We start from the raw sequence: 17,621 nt of genomic DNA on the forward strand, positions 1-17,621 counted from the left end.
GCCTTGATCCTCATCCTATACCCTGACTATATAACCTCTCCCTACTCACCAGGGAGGGGGGCACAGGTTCTTGAGGGGCTAGCCTACTGTATTTCCCCTTTGCCTGGCAAAGTAACAAAGCCACTCTTTTTTTCTTCTCTATAACTCTGTCTCCATATTTCTGTTTGGCACTAGTGCACAGACAGCCAAGATCCTGGCAACAGCTCCCTGTGCTATATAGGACTTTGTTGGTTATCCATTTTAAACAGGAGAGTGTACATGTTGATCCCAAATTCCCTGTCTCTTTCCCTCCCATTCATCCCCCCTGGCAACGATAAATTTGTTCTCTAAGTCTGTGAGTCTGTTTCTGTTTTGTAAAATAATCTTTACTTCATAAAAGACATCCACAGTTGCTAGTGAAGAAATTCACAATGTGAACCCAGGTCCTTGGACTCCAATCCCGGTGCTTCTCCTGCTATGTCACAGTCACTTCCCAGCCTGATTTGAAGCATCCCAGACAGATCAGAATCACTCATTAATGATACACCTCTAGAAGAAACAATTTAATCTCTTTCCCAAGGAGGCAAAAGGAAGAATTTAATAGGTCCCTCAGAACCACAGAATGAAAAATGAAAGGCAGGGACCACAAAAAAGAAACGTACCCTTCTCCAATATATTGTCTCACAGGGAAAAGTCTCTCAAATCCAGACAACGTAGCACATTTTTCTGTATTTTATAATCTAGCCTTTCAAGATTCCCAGAAAATAAACCTAGCTTAGAAATTTCACAAAATTCAGTCTAAATTAAGCACACTGCAACTGATAAACTCTTACAATAACACAGTTAAGCCTTTACCTTGATGACTTTTCCTGACCCCAATTTCAGGCGAAGAAGCTTATCTTTGTTAGCAGTGGAATCAAAAACCTGAAAGTTGATCAAAATAAATGTCAGCCAACTTCACAAATAATAATAATCATTACGATGTTCAACTTAACACAGAATAGCACCGTACTTCTGAAATAGGTAATGTCAGATATGCTGGAAAAATACTTCTGACCTGAAAAAAAGGGACCACATCATGGCTAAAAGTGTTATCACACTGAGTATCTCCGAGGCAAGGAATTTCCAGGTTTAGACAAAAATAAACTTCCACCACCACATATTTAAAATTATCTTAATCTATAAAGAATTTTCAAATAAATTATCTCATTTGATGCGAATAACCATCTGGCCAAGAAAGTAGATAGAGACCTACTAACTAAGCTCAATTCATAGGGGAAAAAAAAAATTAAGAGCTTAAATGATTTGACAAAGTCAAGTTAGGATAAAACTGGAACTTGAATCCACATTTTTGGACTCATAATCTAAAGCTCCTTTTATCAAACCATACTACTTTCGAGGGCTTAATAATATAAAAACACAACAAGCCCAATCTATTCACACTAGTAGAAGAAAAACAGAGAAACAACTGTGAAGAAAGTCTAAAAAGTTTAAGGCCTAATCCCATAAGAATCTATTCAAATTTAAAATTGGTACAGGAGGACAAGATGTACACATGAACAATTACCAAAAATAACACTGGTGCAAACTAGTTTCCGCTTACTCTAAGGAAGAGACACAGTGGCACTGAGCAGATTTTACACACTAGCATTTCATGGCCATGCCTCAAAAGCGGCTGTAGAGGTCAAACCAAGTCTCCTGAAAGATTTCTATTTGCTAACAGTAGCAATTCACAGGAATATACTGTACATTTGAATAGCTCTCATGCTATTTAAATTACAAAAGAACTTGCAAGGTACTTTTTCTTACCTGGCCCAGAACGTGATTCTGAAAGAGCCAGCTGGTATAGGCCACTTCTAAAGAATCTCCAACTTCTACAGCAGGGCCTTCCACTACAATAAGGTCCTGTGACAGCACTGAATCCAGGGAAGAGGTGCTGTTGCACTTGGCAAGGCAAACCTGCGAGGTGAAATCGAAGCAGCATGAACCTAGTTTAAGCTCAGTGAAGGACTCACTCAGTTACTACTAATTGCTCTTTTCCAAACAGTGGCACCCACTTACAAAACAAATTACATGTTTAGAAGCAAACCATCCGAAAGTCAGTAATCTTGCCAGCAATCAAAGTGCTTAAGAGTATGGCTTTGGAGTCTGACTGTCTGAGTACAGATCTGGGCACTGCCACTTATTAACTTGTGACCTCAGCCAAATAACATAACTCCTATGAACCTTATTTCAGAGTTTTTTTTTGTAGGATGGAGATAAAGGCTTTGCATATTTCCTAGGGTTAGACTGAACCTAACTGAACCCTAGGTTAGATTGATCAAGGAGAGTACTTGGCACAATGCCTGGCAAATAACAGTAAGTACACAATTAACATTTGCTATCATTACTATACTAATTTACTGCTTCAGTGTTTGGGAGCCTATGAAAGATAAGGGAGCATCTAAAAAAATGTCAAAAGGCTATTTAAAGAAATAAAATAAAGGCCCTTTACAAAACCATGATGTATTCCTAGAATTCATCTCTACCACCTACAGATGTACCCATATTATGTTAGCTCAATACTAGATAAAGAAGTCAAACATATCTTTATGAATAATTTTTCTGTAGTCAATGTTTGAACATATATACCTTAGAAACTTGCTACTCGTTTTCTTTAAAAAAAAAGTTTCATTATTGCAATCAAACAAATGCTAGCTAGAACAATGAGAAGTCATTTTTTTATCAAGCAAATAAGAGGAAGAAGGAAAAAAAACTATAATAATTCTAAATGTTGGCTAAGGGGCTTCCATGGTGGTCCAGTAGCTAAGAATCTGCAATGCAGCGCAGGGGACACTGGTTTGATCCCTGCTCCAGGAAGATCCAACATGCCCGGGGCAACTGAGCCTGTGTGCCACAACTACTGAGCCCAAGCTGTGGAGCCTGTGAGTTACAAATACTGAGCCTTCGCACCACAACTTCTGAAGCCTGAGTGCCCTAGAACCTGTGCTCTGCAACTAGAGAGCAGCCCCTTCTTGTTGCAACTGGAGAAAGTCCAAGCATAGTAACAAAGACTCAGCACAGTCAAAAATAAATAAATGTTGGCAAAGGTATAGTGAGAGAACTGATATGGATGTAAAATAGTACAATTTATACAGAATCTAAAAATATATGAACTCTTCGATTCCATCTTTCACTTCTAGCCTAAGGAAATAATCAGAGACCAATGCAAGAGACATGGGTTCAGCCCCTGGGTTGGGAACATTCCCTGGAATAGGAAGTGGCAACACAGTCCAGTGTTTTTTCCTGGAAAATTCCATAGACAGAGAAGCCTGATGGGCTACAGTCCACAGGGTCGCAGAGTCAGACATGACTGAGCTACTGAATACACATGCACGCTGAAAGGACTGTAACTACTTATGCACCTTAGGCACAGGAAAAAAAAAGGAATGTCACATGGTAACAGTGCTTACTTTGGGTAGTAAGATTATGAGTGCTTTAAAATGCTTTTCTAAATTTTCTATAATGACAATGAAATAACTTTTTAAAAATTCTTTTAAAATAGTATCTTAAAAAAGATAGTTGTATTTATTTCCTAAGATAATTTACGAGAAGTGTTTAAAGGTATGTTTATATTTAGCCTTTTCCTTCTCCTTTCAAGCAATAAGTATTCTTATTATTTCCCTAAAATACAATAAGTTCAAGGGATGAATTTAGTGGGGCTTTTTAATGCTTGTAACGAACGATATAGCAAGTTATGAGTTTTCCATATATTTTCTTAAAATCAAGGGAAATCCAGACTAGTGCTTGGCTCTTCACAGAAAGAATAAAATAATCTTGCCTGTTTATTGAACTCCACGGCAGCCTTCTCCGACTCAAACATGATGGACCAGTTTTGCCTCTGGTCATCATAAAAGGTGCTGTAGTTATTGGGCCGAACCTGGAGAAAGGAGAAATGTTGAGATAACCCAACAGCAGGCAGCACAGTAGATACATGTGACTGCCTAAGCTCACGGAGAAGGGCCTTGCCTCAGGTGGACCCAAGGAGAGTTACCAGGGAACTTTCTTCTTCCCTCCTATCCTCCACCAATCACCCCTTAGTCCACAGAAGGAAGTCAAGAGACATTCCCGAGAGGTTCTGTTAAGACATTCACTCTGGGGAATTCCCTGACAAGCACAGCCAAAAAAAAAGATACCCACTCTAGAGTTCAGAGTGAAGGTAGTGGATCCAATTCCCACCAGGTATGCACAGACCCATCTTTCCTATAAACCAGTCTCAAAGGAGCTACTGGTTCCAATAGGGAAAGTCTTACCATCAGCTCAAAGTTCAGATGAATCCTGGCAACAGTTACTGGCTGTTGCTGACTGATATAAAGAAGAATCTTATACTGTACTCAAGCATAGACGGGCAGAAATAAAAGAGAGAGAAGTTAAAGAACAATACAAAGATGTCAGGGGTCATGCTTCATGCATGTATAAAACTCAAACCTCAGTTAACCCATTAAAGTTTAGAGTTTATCTTCTCACCATCTACTTTAATCTCTCCTCATTTTGACCCTACTCTTTTAACTGTAATTAGCAATGTCTTTATTTTGTTGGTGTTTTTATTTGAATGAGGGGTGACTAAAGAGATAGGCAAATGGCCCACAGGTACATAAAAAAGGTGTTCAACATCATTAGGCATTAAGGAAATACAAATTAAAACCACAATAAGGTACCAGTTCACATCTATTAGAATTGCTATTGTAGAAAAGGGAAAAAAATAAAGTGTTAGCAGGGTAGTGGAGAAACTGAACCCTCATATATCACTTATGGGAATGTAAAATGGTATACATGCTGTAGAGAGAGTTCAGCGTTCAACTCGAAAAGTCAGTTCAGTTCAGTCCCTCAGTTGTATCTGACTCTTTGCGATCCCATGAACCACAGCATGCCAGACCTCCCTGTCCATCACCAACTCCCGGGGTCTACCCAAACCCATGTCCATCGAGTCGGTGATGCCATCTATCTCATCCTCTGTGGTCCCTTTCTCCTCCTGCCCTCAATCTTTCCCAGCATCAGGGTCTTTTCAAATGAGTCAGCTCTTCACATCAGGTGGCCAAAGTATTGGAGTTTCAGCTTCAACATCTGTCCTTCCAAGGAACACCCAGGACTGATCTCCTTTAGGATGGACTGGTTGGATCTCCTTGTAGTCCAAGGGACTCTCAAGAGTCTTCTCCAACACCACAGTTCAAAAGCATCAATTCTTCGGCACGCAGCTTTCTTTATAGTCCAACTCTCACATCCATACATGACTACTGGAAAAACCATAGCCTTGACTAGATGGAACTCTGTTGACAAAGTAATGTCTCTGCTTTTGAATATGCTATCTAGGTTGGTCATTACTTTCCTTCCAAGGAGTAAGCGTCTTTTAATTTCATGGCCATATGACACAGCAATTTCCCTCCTAGTATAAATGCAAAAGAACTGAAAAGAGGGACTCAAACATACACTTGTACATCAATGTTCACTGCACTGTTATTTACAATAGTCAAAAGGTGGAAACAACTAAGTGTCCAGCAGATAATGAATGGATAAATATTGAAAATGTGTCATATACATATATATATACATACAATAAGATATTATTCAGCCATAAAAATAACCAATTTCTGATACATGCTACAACATGGATGAATCTTGAAAACATTTTGCTAAGTGAAATAAGCCAGACAAATATTTTATGATTCCACTTACATGAAATACCTAGAGTAGGCAAATTCATGGTAGTGTGGGACAGGGAAGCCTGGCATGCTGCGGTCCATGGGGTCAAAAAGAGTCAGATACGACTTAGGGATTGAACAACACAGAAAGTAGACTAGGGGGTTACCTAATCTAGGGAATAAGGGAAAGGGGATGGGGAGTTATTGCTTAAAGGTTACAGGTTTTGTTTGGGGTGATGAAAAAAGTGGAAAGAGTGATGATGGTTGCTCAATACTGTGAACGCAATATATGCATCTGAATTATATAGTTAAAAATGATTAAAATGGTAAATTTTATGTCTCATACATATTTACAACACACACACAAAGAAATTAAAATTCAACCCTAGAAGGGAGGGAGGGACTGACTACAGAAGCTCATATATAATCATGTAGTAGAAAGGACTTCCCTTATACTATGTGAGGCAGATATAGCAGGGACTGATCACCTCATGTCAATCCAATTATAGACTGAGCTGCTCAGGGAAGGATCACAGGTATATGAAGAGCTGGCTCACTTCTGGGCTGTCCCTATTCCTGAGCACTATCTATGGAGGCTTTTGATTGAGAGCCTGGATGGCCTCTGACTCTTTGGTCCTGAAGTTTTCTGCCCATCAGAGATTATGAGCTGAGATTCTTTAGTCTCTTCCCCATGAAGTTCAAAATCTAGCAAATGTATTGAGAGGAAGGTTGTTGCTTTCCAACCTTAAGTCAGATTTTATCTCCTATGAACCAAAGGCAATCTTTCCCTCTGCTTTTCTGGCATAGTCCGCGAACTTCCACACCACATCCCAGTTCATCAAATGTCCCTTGGGGAAAACCAATCTTGTGTTTGGAGTGCCTTCAGCTTTTGCCAATGTCTTTTTTCCCCAGCAGTCTCTGCTTGGGACACACTTGATGCTTAGTCTACTCCTAAGTATCAGCAAAGATCTCAAGGCAAGGAAACGCTCAGCTCACTGGCTCTTTCCTCTCAGAATTTTAATTCATCTACTCCTCATCATTTCTATAGCTCCCTAATACAACTTTTCCACTTCGTCTTTCTATACTGTTGCCTGCTACAACAGAAGACATTCTACCCGGAAGTGAAGGGTGGTGAGGTCCCAGTGTGCCTGTGCTAAGTCACTTAGTCGTGTCCAGCTCTGTGCGACCCTAGGGACTGGGCAGCCCGCCAGGCTCCTCTCTCCATGGTATTCTCTAGGCAAGGGTACTGGAGTGAGTTGCCATGCTCTCCTCCAGGGGATCTTCCCAAGCCAGGATGGGACTCATCTTTTAAGTCTCCCGTGTCAGCAGGTAGGTTCTCTACCGCTAGTGTCACCTGGGAAGCTCACAGTCCCAATACCAGATTTTTAAAATCCAAATGGTAATCTCTAATGAATTAACAAAGTTAGATAATAATCAACAATGGCTGGTAACAGGGACTTCTCTGGTGGTCCAGTGGTTAAGACTGTACGCTCCCACTGCAGTCAGTGCAGGTTTGATCCCTGGTCAGGGGCTAAGATCCCACATGCCTCCTAGTGGGTCCAAAAAAACAAACAAACAAACAAACAATGGCTGCTAACATGACAAAAGGAGAGACAATCAGACATTATATATCTCCCAATGGGAGAATGAGAGATTGAAGGAACACAGTAACAAACTGCAATGCATGGACCTTATTAGGTTGAAAGTAACTGTTAAAAAGAAAAAAACAGATAATCAGAGAAATCTGAATACTAACTGGTAGTGTGCATGAGATCAAAGAATTATTGTGGATTTTGTTTAGGAGCAATAATGGTTATGTTTTTAAAATCTTTATCTTGTAGACATATGTACTAAAATATTTCCAGCTAAAACTGTATGCTGGAGATTTATCCAAAATAATCTGAGCAGGAGAACAGGAAGAAAGGTTGGAGTCGAGATGAAAAAGATTAATAACTGTTAGACTTCAGTAATGGATATGTGGGTGTTTGTTATTCTAGTCCCACTGTTTTTACATGTGTTTTGTAAATTTCCAAAATTAAGCTTTTTGTTTTCCATATACATGAGTGTTGTCTATTACTTCAGCTACCCGGAACAGGTAATCTCTCTCAGCATCTCAGAATTTCTGAGGTATGTGGACTGCATGTTATCTGGATCTCTGAAATTCTATTGTTTGCTATGTGTATTTTAACAACCTTCAAAACCTTCTGGAGAAGAATTTGAAGCTAGATACAATCTACACTGGCCACCTGATGCAAAGAACTGACTCCTCTGAAAAGACCCTGATGCTGGGAAAGACTGAAGTCGGGAGGAGAAGGGCACGACAGAGGATGAAATGGTTGGATGGTGTCACCGACTCAATGGACATGAGTTTGGGTAAGCTCTGGGAGTTGGTGATAGACAGGGAGGCCTGGTGTGCTGCAGTCCATGGGGTCGCAAACTGACAGGACTGAGCAACTGAACTGAATTGAATTGAACGATCTACACAAGGAAATCAGTCTCTGGGCTTCTAATCACATCTTTTTGACGCAAATCAGTATTTTGCTGTGTGATAAACTGTCCAACTCACCAAACTTTCAAAAAAGATAAACACACACACACAAAAAAGATAAACCAACAGGGGTCATACTCTAAGCATGCTCATTACCTAACAAAAGAATGTCCTTGGTAAATGAATGACTCTTAAGATTCTACAAATTCTTAAGCTAGATCCATATCACAAAGGTCAAACTTAAGGAATTTGAGTGGTTGAATTTGTTTTAATGCACAACAGTAAGCAAAATGTGACTATAAATATCATTATACACCTAACATTAAAAATTCACATTAAGTACAATCATTCTAATCCTGATATATAAGCCAAGTCCCCATAAAAACCAGTTCACTGGTATGATTTGGGACACCTGAATATACACGAGACAAGGGGGCATTCTCACCTCTCTGGTTGTGTGATTTCCCAGGACTGCAGCACCAAATTTGCCCTGCTTTACATATTGACCATTTGTGCTACAGAAGTAAGAAAAACAGGTATTAACACTTCCTTCAAATAAGTAGAACCAGCTTTCAGACATTATATATCTCCCAATGGGAGAATGAAAGAGATTTAAGAAACATAGTAACCAACTGTAATGCACGGACTTTGTCAGATTAAAAGTAACTGTTAAAAAGAATCACAGAAGTGGGGAATCCAGTCATGCAGCTGCTAGAAAGGGCAGACACCAGTTCACAATTTAAAGCTCTGACACAACTTCTTTACTAAGCATCTACTGTTCATGATCTTTTACTGGAGTGGTGTTCTCTGAACGTTTAAAAAGGCTGCTGCTGAGGGTATAAGCACTTCCTAGAGAGAGCACACAAGGTAACGGGCTCTTCAAAGTTTTGTGTACAGAACTGCCCAACTGAAACACTAAAACTAATACTCTGTCTATGGCAGGACTGAGTAGCCATTTTGCAATGAAGAGAGAGGCCTATTGTGAAAAGACAGGAGCTTATCCCGCAGCCCCAAGCAACTTCAGAAAGCGGTCCTTCTCAGCTACTTACTAACGATAGGCATGGACTGCTGTGGCAACCAACACTGTGGAAGAGCCTGTCGTGGTGGGCGCTGTTTTTGGTGTCCCCTGATTCCCTGATGAAGAGATGAAGGAGAAAACAAAAGTTGTCATTCATTTCTTGCTTGAAACTGATTTTTAACCATTAAAGCAGCTTCAAAATTCTTCTTTAACCTTAGAGTTGATGTTATAATGCTTTTACAACCTTTGTCCTCATCTGATCCACAAAAGGGCCCCTATGGTTATGGCTGGGGATGAAGAAACTGAGCCTCTAGGCCCCGAGTACCTTACATGATGACAGTAGAAAGCCTAGGACTAGAACTCAGGATTCTGGCTCCATTCCAAACAAACCCTTGGGCTGGACAAGAAGCACTGTCTAGAAAGCAAGATCACATTTCATTACTTTCTTTTCTCCTTCCAATATTTTGACAGTGATAATTAGTAAAAATGAAGTTGTTTCCCCTTCCTTTACTTTCAGAGTTGAAAATTTTTGATACTGAGATTACACTCATAACTTTACTTTCGCAGTAGTAAAGCAACACCAACATTTAAAAATAGTGCATCTAGACTAAATCATATATTCACACCCACCACAGGAATGCACTGATGGAACAGTGAGAACACAGGTGTGGACATAGCGGCTAAGAACTTATTTTCAAAAGAATCCTCATTTGATTCTTTTTGTTGTTGTTAAAAACAAGCCAATAGGCCCAAAATGGAATCACTGAGCCCAAGCTCCAATCCACTAAACAGAGATTCAAGATAATCACCATTTTGGCTCTTCAAGAAATGGAATCTTAAACCAATCAGGAATGATCTGATCAGTACCAGATAGATAATGTGTGATAGATCTCTACTGTCTCCTAAAGGAAAGTGACCTTGTAATAAGCAACCCACTGTTTTGCCTAGCATGATACGAGAATCCCTTCCGCCTTGTTTCTGCTCCTTTCTGCCTATAAGAGACTTTCATTTCATACAGCTCTTCATAGCTCCTATCTACTAGACTGGATGCTGCTCAACTCTAGAAAGCAAAGGAAAGGAAAGTGAAGTTGCTCAGTCGTGTCCGACTCTTTGCAACCCCATGGACTGTAGCCTACCAGGCTCCTCCGTCTACGGGATTTTCCAGGCAAGAATGCTGGAGTGGGTTGCCACTGCCTTCTCCTGGGGATCTTCCCGACCCAGGGATCGAACCCAGGTCTCTCACATTGCAGGCAGACGCTTTACCATCTGATGCCACTCAATTTATGAACTGCTGAATATAGCCAATAAGATCTTTAAAATTTAGTCAGTTGAATTTTATTAACAGTATTGACATTTTTTTCTGTTTATATAGAGTACATGTATATATAGAAAACTTGGTAAATTCAGAAACACACAAAGAAAATAAAAACAATCTATAATCTCACCACCGAAAAATAAAGATCAATAGTATGATGTATTTATTCCTAGCCCTGTTTCTATATACATAAACTTGTCAGCTTTTTCATCTTTTTTAAAAAACAACATTAATGATATGATTTGGCGATTTCCTTTTCTCACTTAGCATACACATTTCCTTATACTCTTCAAAAGAATTTCCAAAACAAATACCACTAGCAGTATGAATATGCCAGCTTTGCATCCTTGCCAACAAGAGGAGATGAGCTTTCTCAATCTTTACCAATGGGATGGGGGGCATTTAGGGAAAGGGGAATGCCATCTCACGGTTGTTTTCATTACCATTTATTGATTACAGGGAAGCAGAAATTCAACATTTTCTATAGATTTGTATTGGCCGTTTATTTTGTTTGATTTTGATGAATTGCCTATTTTAGATTGTTGGCTTATTTTCCTAGTCTGTGGTGTTCTTATTCTCCTTATTATTTGGTAAAAACCGACAACAGTACTTTCCAGTTGTATGTATGTGACGCTGTAGAATATAAAACTTCTCTCTGGAGAAGTAGTAAATGACCAAGAAAAAGAGAAACTCAGGCCGCAGTTAACACTGAGAAAAAAAATTACTGTCTCCTCAAGGCTCTCATCTCCCTACCTATCATCCTGAAAATGCAAGGCTGTTCATGGATTTGCTAGAGGGATAAGCGAGCCAGACGTCACAATCATGGGATCTTCTCATTGGCTAAGCATTTCTTCCTCTCTGAAATCAGGATTGTACAATTCTTTAATTCCCTGCTCATAAGGACTGCTTTTAATATGTGATATGAAATCTTTTTCTCCAGCAAAGTTTTTCACTTTCCTTTGAAAATATTTTATCTCTTAAATTTTTTAGTTTAAAAATGTCCTCTTACCAGCCTCCTATTTCCCTTAAGGTGTAACCTGTTGTGTATATTCAAACTGTGTTCCTTCTAGTTTAGCCTTCATTTCTGAAATAATTTTTCTGATATCTCTAATTCTTGCCTGAGTCCTGTCACCTACTTCTGGGATTTTATTTTATTTTTTATTATTTTTTAATATATATATATATTTTTAATTTTTATTTTTACTCTATTTTACTTTACAATACTGCATTGGTTTTGCCATACATTGACATGAATCCACCACGGGTGTTACTTCTGGGATTTTAAAATTCTCATTTATGTTCCCATTTCATGTCTTTATGTTATTTTCTTAATGGTAATAGGCGGCTGCAGTTTTGATTTATGAGAATGTTAATAGAGCTCATGTTGTAGGGAGATTATTCTGCTCCTTGCTCTTGTAATAACTTTGCCTGGAGCTTGATACTTTTCTATTGTTTATTTTTATGTGAAATTTGCTTTTCCGAACTTTTAGACAAAGGAGTGGTTCAGGGTGGCTTTCCTAACTTCATGGAACTCACTCCTCTGCTGTGAGGATTCAAAAAAGCAGAGGGGCTTCTACCTGCTTCCTGATTCTGTTCTAGCCCTACTTTTATCTGAATCTTCTCTCCTTTGCTTTATCTTTTTTTAAAATGTATTTATTTGGCGCTACTGGGTCCTAACTGCTGCACTCGGACTCTTTAGTTGCAGCTTGTGGGATCTAGTCCCCTGCCCAAGAATCTAACCCGGGCCCTCAGCATGAGAGCACCAGGTCTTAGCCACTGGACCGCCAGGGAAGTCCCTAACCTTCACTTCTAATATCCTTAACCTCCTCAATTTTAATTGCACTCCCAGCAGGTTCCTCTTGGGGTGGGGACCTCTCTGAGAAGGTCATCATAGAAGGTGAGTCTCAAAAGTTCATAGAAGCAAGAATTCTCCAGTCCTTCTAGTCTCCATCATCAACCCCTTGTACTCAGCCAATTAAAACAGGCAAAATGCTTTGCAGTTCCAGCTTGACCTGCCATATTTCTCATGAATACCTGTTGGCTACTTTGGGGTTCTCCCACTCTCAGAGGCAGATATTATTCCATTGCTTCCTGGTTTTCTCCCATGCAAATGTTACCATGCAAGTTGTGTCCCCACATGCTTATACTTGGGAGGTTCATGAAGATCCTTTTTCTTTTTTTTTTTTTTTATGAAGATCCTTTTTCAACTGGTTTTATTGTAAATATTATCTATAAGTTTGTCTATTTTATCTAGTTTCTCTGTTTCTATAGATCTCTGAAGAGATTCAACAGCTATGCTGCAGCCACCTCCTTCTCTACAATAATTTGCTACATAAATACTCCTTGAACAGAGAGCATCTCCTGTATTACTAGTTTTCATTTTATTTGTGAATGCCTACATAAGACAATATAGTTAAATTTTCATTTTAAATACCTCTATAATTCCCCCTTTAAAAGCATAATGAATTCACAGTTGTTGTTTTCTAATTTTAAAAAACCAAGTTACTTCACTGGGTAGGGACTGAGGGTATTTGTTTTTATCCACATCCATTAACTCAATCACCATAAACTGAGTCACAAGCACACTGCTAATGAAAAGATGTGCCAGAGGAAATGTAAAAAGCACAGCCTACTAGAAATCTAGCCAGATTATGGCTTGGAGAATAGGACCCACAATCCATGACAAAGCTGTCAAGTGACAGGTAAGACTTAGAGCAGGGGTCTGCAAACACTCTATGTAAAGGGCCAAAGAGTGAATATTTTGGACTACAGGCCATACCGTATTTGCTGCAAGGATTCAACTCTAAATATCCTAACAGCACCCTCGGCGTCAGCACTGTGCCTAGCACATAAAAGATACTCAATACTTCCCTCTTTCATCCAACAAAAATTTAATATGATGTTTCTTACCACTTGTTCTGCTCTGGGTTATTTCTTTCTTTTTTAAAAAATATTTTAAAATCAACTTTTGTTTGCTAATTTACTCACTCACTTGTTTGTTTTTGGCCACACTGGGCCTTCATTGCTATACGTGGGCTTTTTCTAGCTGCGGTGAGCGGGGACTGCTCTCTAGTTGCGGCGTGCGGGCTCCTCACAGGCACCTTGCGGTGGCTTCTCGTTGCAGAGCACGGGCTCCAGGCATGCAGGCTTCAGCGGCTGCAGCACACAGGCTCAGCAGCTGCGGGGCGGGGGCTTAGTTGCTCTGCCACATGTGGGATCTTCCCAGATCTGGGATCGAACTCGTGTCCCTCACATTGGCAAGCGGACTCTTATTCATCAATGGACCACCAGGGACGTTCCTGGGCTATGTCTATCAGTCCCTCACTCCTCTTCAGACTCTTACACAAATACAGCAAAGTGCAGAGGAGGACAGAAAAGTTTTGGAGCAAGTCAGATCAGGGTTCAAATTTCAATTCTGTCACTTACTGGTTGTGACCTTAACTATGCCCCCAAACCTCTCTGAGCCTCTAAAATGGCGGCAGTCTCACCTATTTCACAGAATTGTTAAATCAGACAATCCAGGTAAAGCACCTGAGACCAGACATGTGGCAGGCCTTTAAAAAATATTAGACTCTTTTCTCTTTTTATTCAACAAATGTTCATTCCTTATTTCTTGTGTTCATCATGATGAAAGGTACAGGTGATACAGCATTGAGCATCATTGTCTAGTTGGGAAAAATTAACTGTTAGCATATATCTAACCCATCCAGGTGAAGGATGTGAAAGGCAGCTAGCTCTTCCTTCTTGTCAAAACATTGGACAGTGCCTACTTAGAGGGCCTTGGGCAGAGTTTTGGAGAGTGGTTTCCACGTGGAGCAGAAGGGCTTGCCTGTGACCTTCCTCCATCAGATTCCAAACATGAGCATACTACCTAGCTGCCAGAATTCAGAATCTGAGAGCTCAGAGCAGTATGTGCCTCACTGGTGGTGAGCCTGGCCAAGCTGATCAAGGATGGATGACCTGGCATATCACCTTTGGAAGGCTGTTTAATGTTCCAACTAGCTGTCAGAGGTCAATCCTAACCTCTTAACTTACCGGTTGGTGCTGTTCCCTGGCCTTTCTTGGGTTGCTTTGGAGCTGTGTACTGGAAGAACTCATTTCCATGTCCAGCAGCTGCCTGATCCAGTCCAAAAAGAGAGGCCAATCTGGTACTGTTGCAGAAAATGAAAACCTTTCATTTGACACATTTCAAACCTGGGATTATTACAAATGCTGCTCATGCTCCACCCTTGAACAAATCCCTCGACTAAATATCCCACCACTGGATAGCAGAAGCAGCAGCTAAGTATCTTTGAAATCAAGATTGTATTTCTGATCTGAGCAGCACCAAATGGCCTTGCCCCTCCACAGGACTTTGGTCAAGGTGTCTCTTTTTTCTGGGCCTCCGTTTCTTCATCTGTAAATTAAGGGGATTAGCCCAGGTGTCCTCTTCGAACTGTACATTCTTACCTTTAGCAAGTCACAGTTTCCTAGTTTTTACTAGTTTATTACACTGAAGTAAAGTTATATTACAGGGAATTCCTGGTGGTACAGTGGTTAGGGCTCTGAGCTTTCAAAAAAAAAAAGGAAAGAAAAATAATATTGTCATCTTTAAAAAAACTGTATTATAAGCTTATTCCATCAAACATAATCCCATCTATGATTCCATCCTTCCTGGCAGAATGATTCTTTTATGATGAATCTTAATGAATCTTATGCCCCAGCTATTCCACTGAAACTGCTCCTACTAAAGTCACCAACAATTTCTTTGTTAATGAACAGTTTGTTTGTCTTTATCTTATTTGGCTTTCATCCTGCCTTTTTACACTGTTAACTAATTTGTTCTTCTTTAAACAAACTCTTCTTTTGACTTCTGTGGGGATATCTGCAAGGGTGGGAAGAGGGGCTGGCCCAAATAAGAGGTCAATAAATGTTAATGGGATCCCTCTCTTATTGTCTTTCCATCTCTCTGGCTCATTTAACTCCTTGGTCTCTTCTACCACTGTCCAACCTTTAAGCATCCATGCTCCAAGATTCATTCTCTCCTTTGGCAATCTAATTTATTTACTTTGATATCAGTGCTATCCAAATGCTGATGATGCTCAAATCAATATTTCTAGCACAAAATTTCTTCTGAATGCCAGACAACACAGATATTCCACAGGGAAGACAAATGCAACATGTCCAAACCAAAGCTTGTATTTTCCAATGTCCACTGCCCCATAAAACCTGTATTTTTACTCTTGTGCTTCTTCTCCCTGAATGACATTTTGTGTCAGGGTCCTCAAGACCACCTTCAGGCTCAGTGATTTGCTAGAAGGACTCGCTGGGCTTAACACATAGTTATAGCATAATATATATAATATTATACTCAGGGCTAAGGTCTATTAAAACAAAAGGATACACAGCAAAATCAGCAAAGGGAAAAGGTGCACTGGAGCAAAGTCCAGAGGAAACCAGGAACAAACTTCCAAGAGTCCTCTCCCAATGGAGTGATACAGGACATGTTAAATTCCTCCACCAATAAGCTGTAATAAAGTCTGAGTGTGGTGTGTCAGGAAAGCTCACTAGACATTCAGTGCCCAAGGTTTTTTATTGTGGGCTAGTCACACAGAAGGTGCTTCCTTGTGGCTCAGCGATAAAGAATCTGCCTGCTAACACAAGAGACAGAGGTTTGATCCCTAGGTTGGGAAGATGCCCTGGAGAAGGAAATGGCAACCCATTCCAGTATTCTTGTCTGGGAAATTCCAAGGCCAGAGGAGCCTGGCGGGCTACAGTCCATGGGGTTGTAAAGGCTGGACACGACTTAGCGACTAGAGAGCAACAGTCACATAGAAACCTTCTAACATGTACAAAAATTCTTGACTCTCAGTGTTGGCAATTATGAATAAAGCTGCTAGAAACATTAAAAAGAAAATCTAGACTCCCAGAAGACAGTTCAGTTCAGTTCAGTTGCTCAGTCGTGTCTGACTCTTTGCGACCCCATGAATCACAGCACGCCAGGCCTCCCTGTCCATCGCCAACTCCCAGGGTCTACCCAAACCCATGTCCATCAGGTTGGTGATGCCATCCAGCCATCTCATCCTCTTTCGTCCCCTTCTCCTCCTGCCCCCAATCGTTCCCAGCATTAGGGTCTTTTCCAATGAGTCAACTCTTCGCATGAGGTGGCCAAAGTATTGGAGTTTCAGCTTCAACATCAGTCCTTCCAATGAACACCCAGGACTGATCGCCTTTAGGATGGACTGGTTGGATCTTCTTGCAGTCCAAGGGACTCTCAAGAAGAAAGACAAGGTCCACTATAAACCATATCATTTGCACAAACAGTTGAGGCACAGTGAGCTGCTCTTATCATTTGTAGAAAGCTTTATATCACTGTGGCGAACTGTGGCTGTCAATCAAGTTCCCAGCTCCCAGCAAAGGGTCAACCTCGTAAGCAGGACTTTCTAAGGATAACAGTCTCAGGTTCAAATGCAGGCTACTGTTATACGGTGGAACTTTTAATTTCTCATATAAGGTACAATCTTTCTAATCTCCAGTCTTTGGATATGCTATTCCCTCTGCCTGAAACATTCTTCCCCTGGAAGCTGCTCCTTAATCTCAAAGACTAGGTTAGCTGACCTTCCTACAGGCTCCCAGAGAACTCTGTACTTCATTCATTCAAGAAATATGCACCATACCCTATGTTAAGTCCTACATATACACCAGTGAGCAAAACTGGGTTCTGTTTTCAAGCAGCTTATATACTGTAACAAGGGAATTAGATACACACTATATAACTGTAACCTATAACATGAGATATATAGCAAGTGGCTGTTATATGGAGTATAACATATAGATCATGTTAACACACTATGGAGTATAACATAGAGATTAATACAAGTTATTCAGCCGTTTATCATCTAACATGGTAATCAATTATTTATTATGATCACTACTTGACTGAATGGGTTTCCTAGGTGGATCAGTGGTAAAGAATCCTCCTGCATTGCAGGAGAAGGAAATGGCTACCCACTCCAGTGTTCTTGCCTGGGAAATCCCAGGGACAGAGAAGCCTGGTGGGCTATAGTCCTTGGGGTTACAAAAGAGTCCAATATAACTTAGCGACTAAATTATATTTTCCCTATGGTCTGGTATATAACAGGCTCAGTAAGTGACTCAAAGTCT

The 17,621-nt window shown here is 40.3% G+C and overlaps 1 protein-coding gene across 4 annotated transcripts in view; it reads right to left on the bottom strand.

Moving 5' to 3' along the window:
- Positions 1-17,621, bottom strand: part of FKBP15 (FKBP prolyl isomerase family member 15) — a 58,240-nt gene that overhangs the window by 33,579 nt on the left and 7,040 nt on the right. For all 4 annotated transcript variants that reach the window (XM_040239344.1, XM_040239343.1, XM_040239341.1 and 1 more), the window contains exons 2-8: positions 14,514-14,629; positions 9,195-9,279; positions 8,591-8,660; positions 4,272-4,346; positions 3,800-3,898; positions 1,789-1,938; positions 835-903 (exon numbers count right to left, since the gene is read on the bottom strand). In XM_040239344.1, the coding sequence (XP_040095278.1) occupies positions 835-903; positions 1,789-1,938; positions 3,800-3,898; positions 4,272-4,346; positions 8,591-8,660; positions 9,195-9,279; positions 14,514-14,629 (664 nt within the window). The remainder of the gene's footprint in view (positions 1-834; positions 904-1,788; positions 1,939-3,799; positions 3,899-4,271; positions 4,347-8,590; positions 8,661-9,194; positions 9,280-14,513; positions 14,630-17,621) is intronic.

Source organism: Oryx dammah, unplaced genomic scaffold, assembly GCF_014754425.2.
Source record: "Oryx dammah isolate SB20612 unplaced genomic scaffold, SCBI_Odam_1.1 HiC_scaffold_1, whole genome shotgun sequence".
NCBI lineage: Eukaryota > Metazoa > Chordata > Mammalia > Artiodactyla > Bovidae > Oryx > Oryx dammah.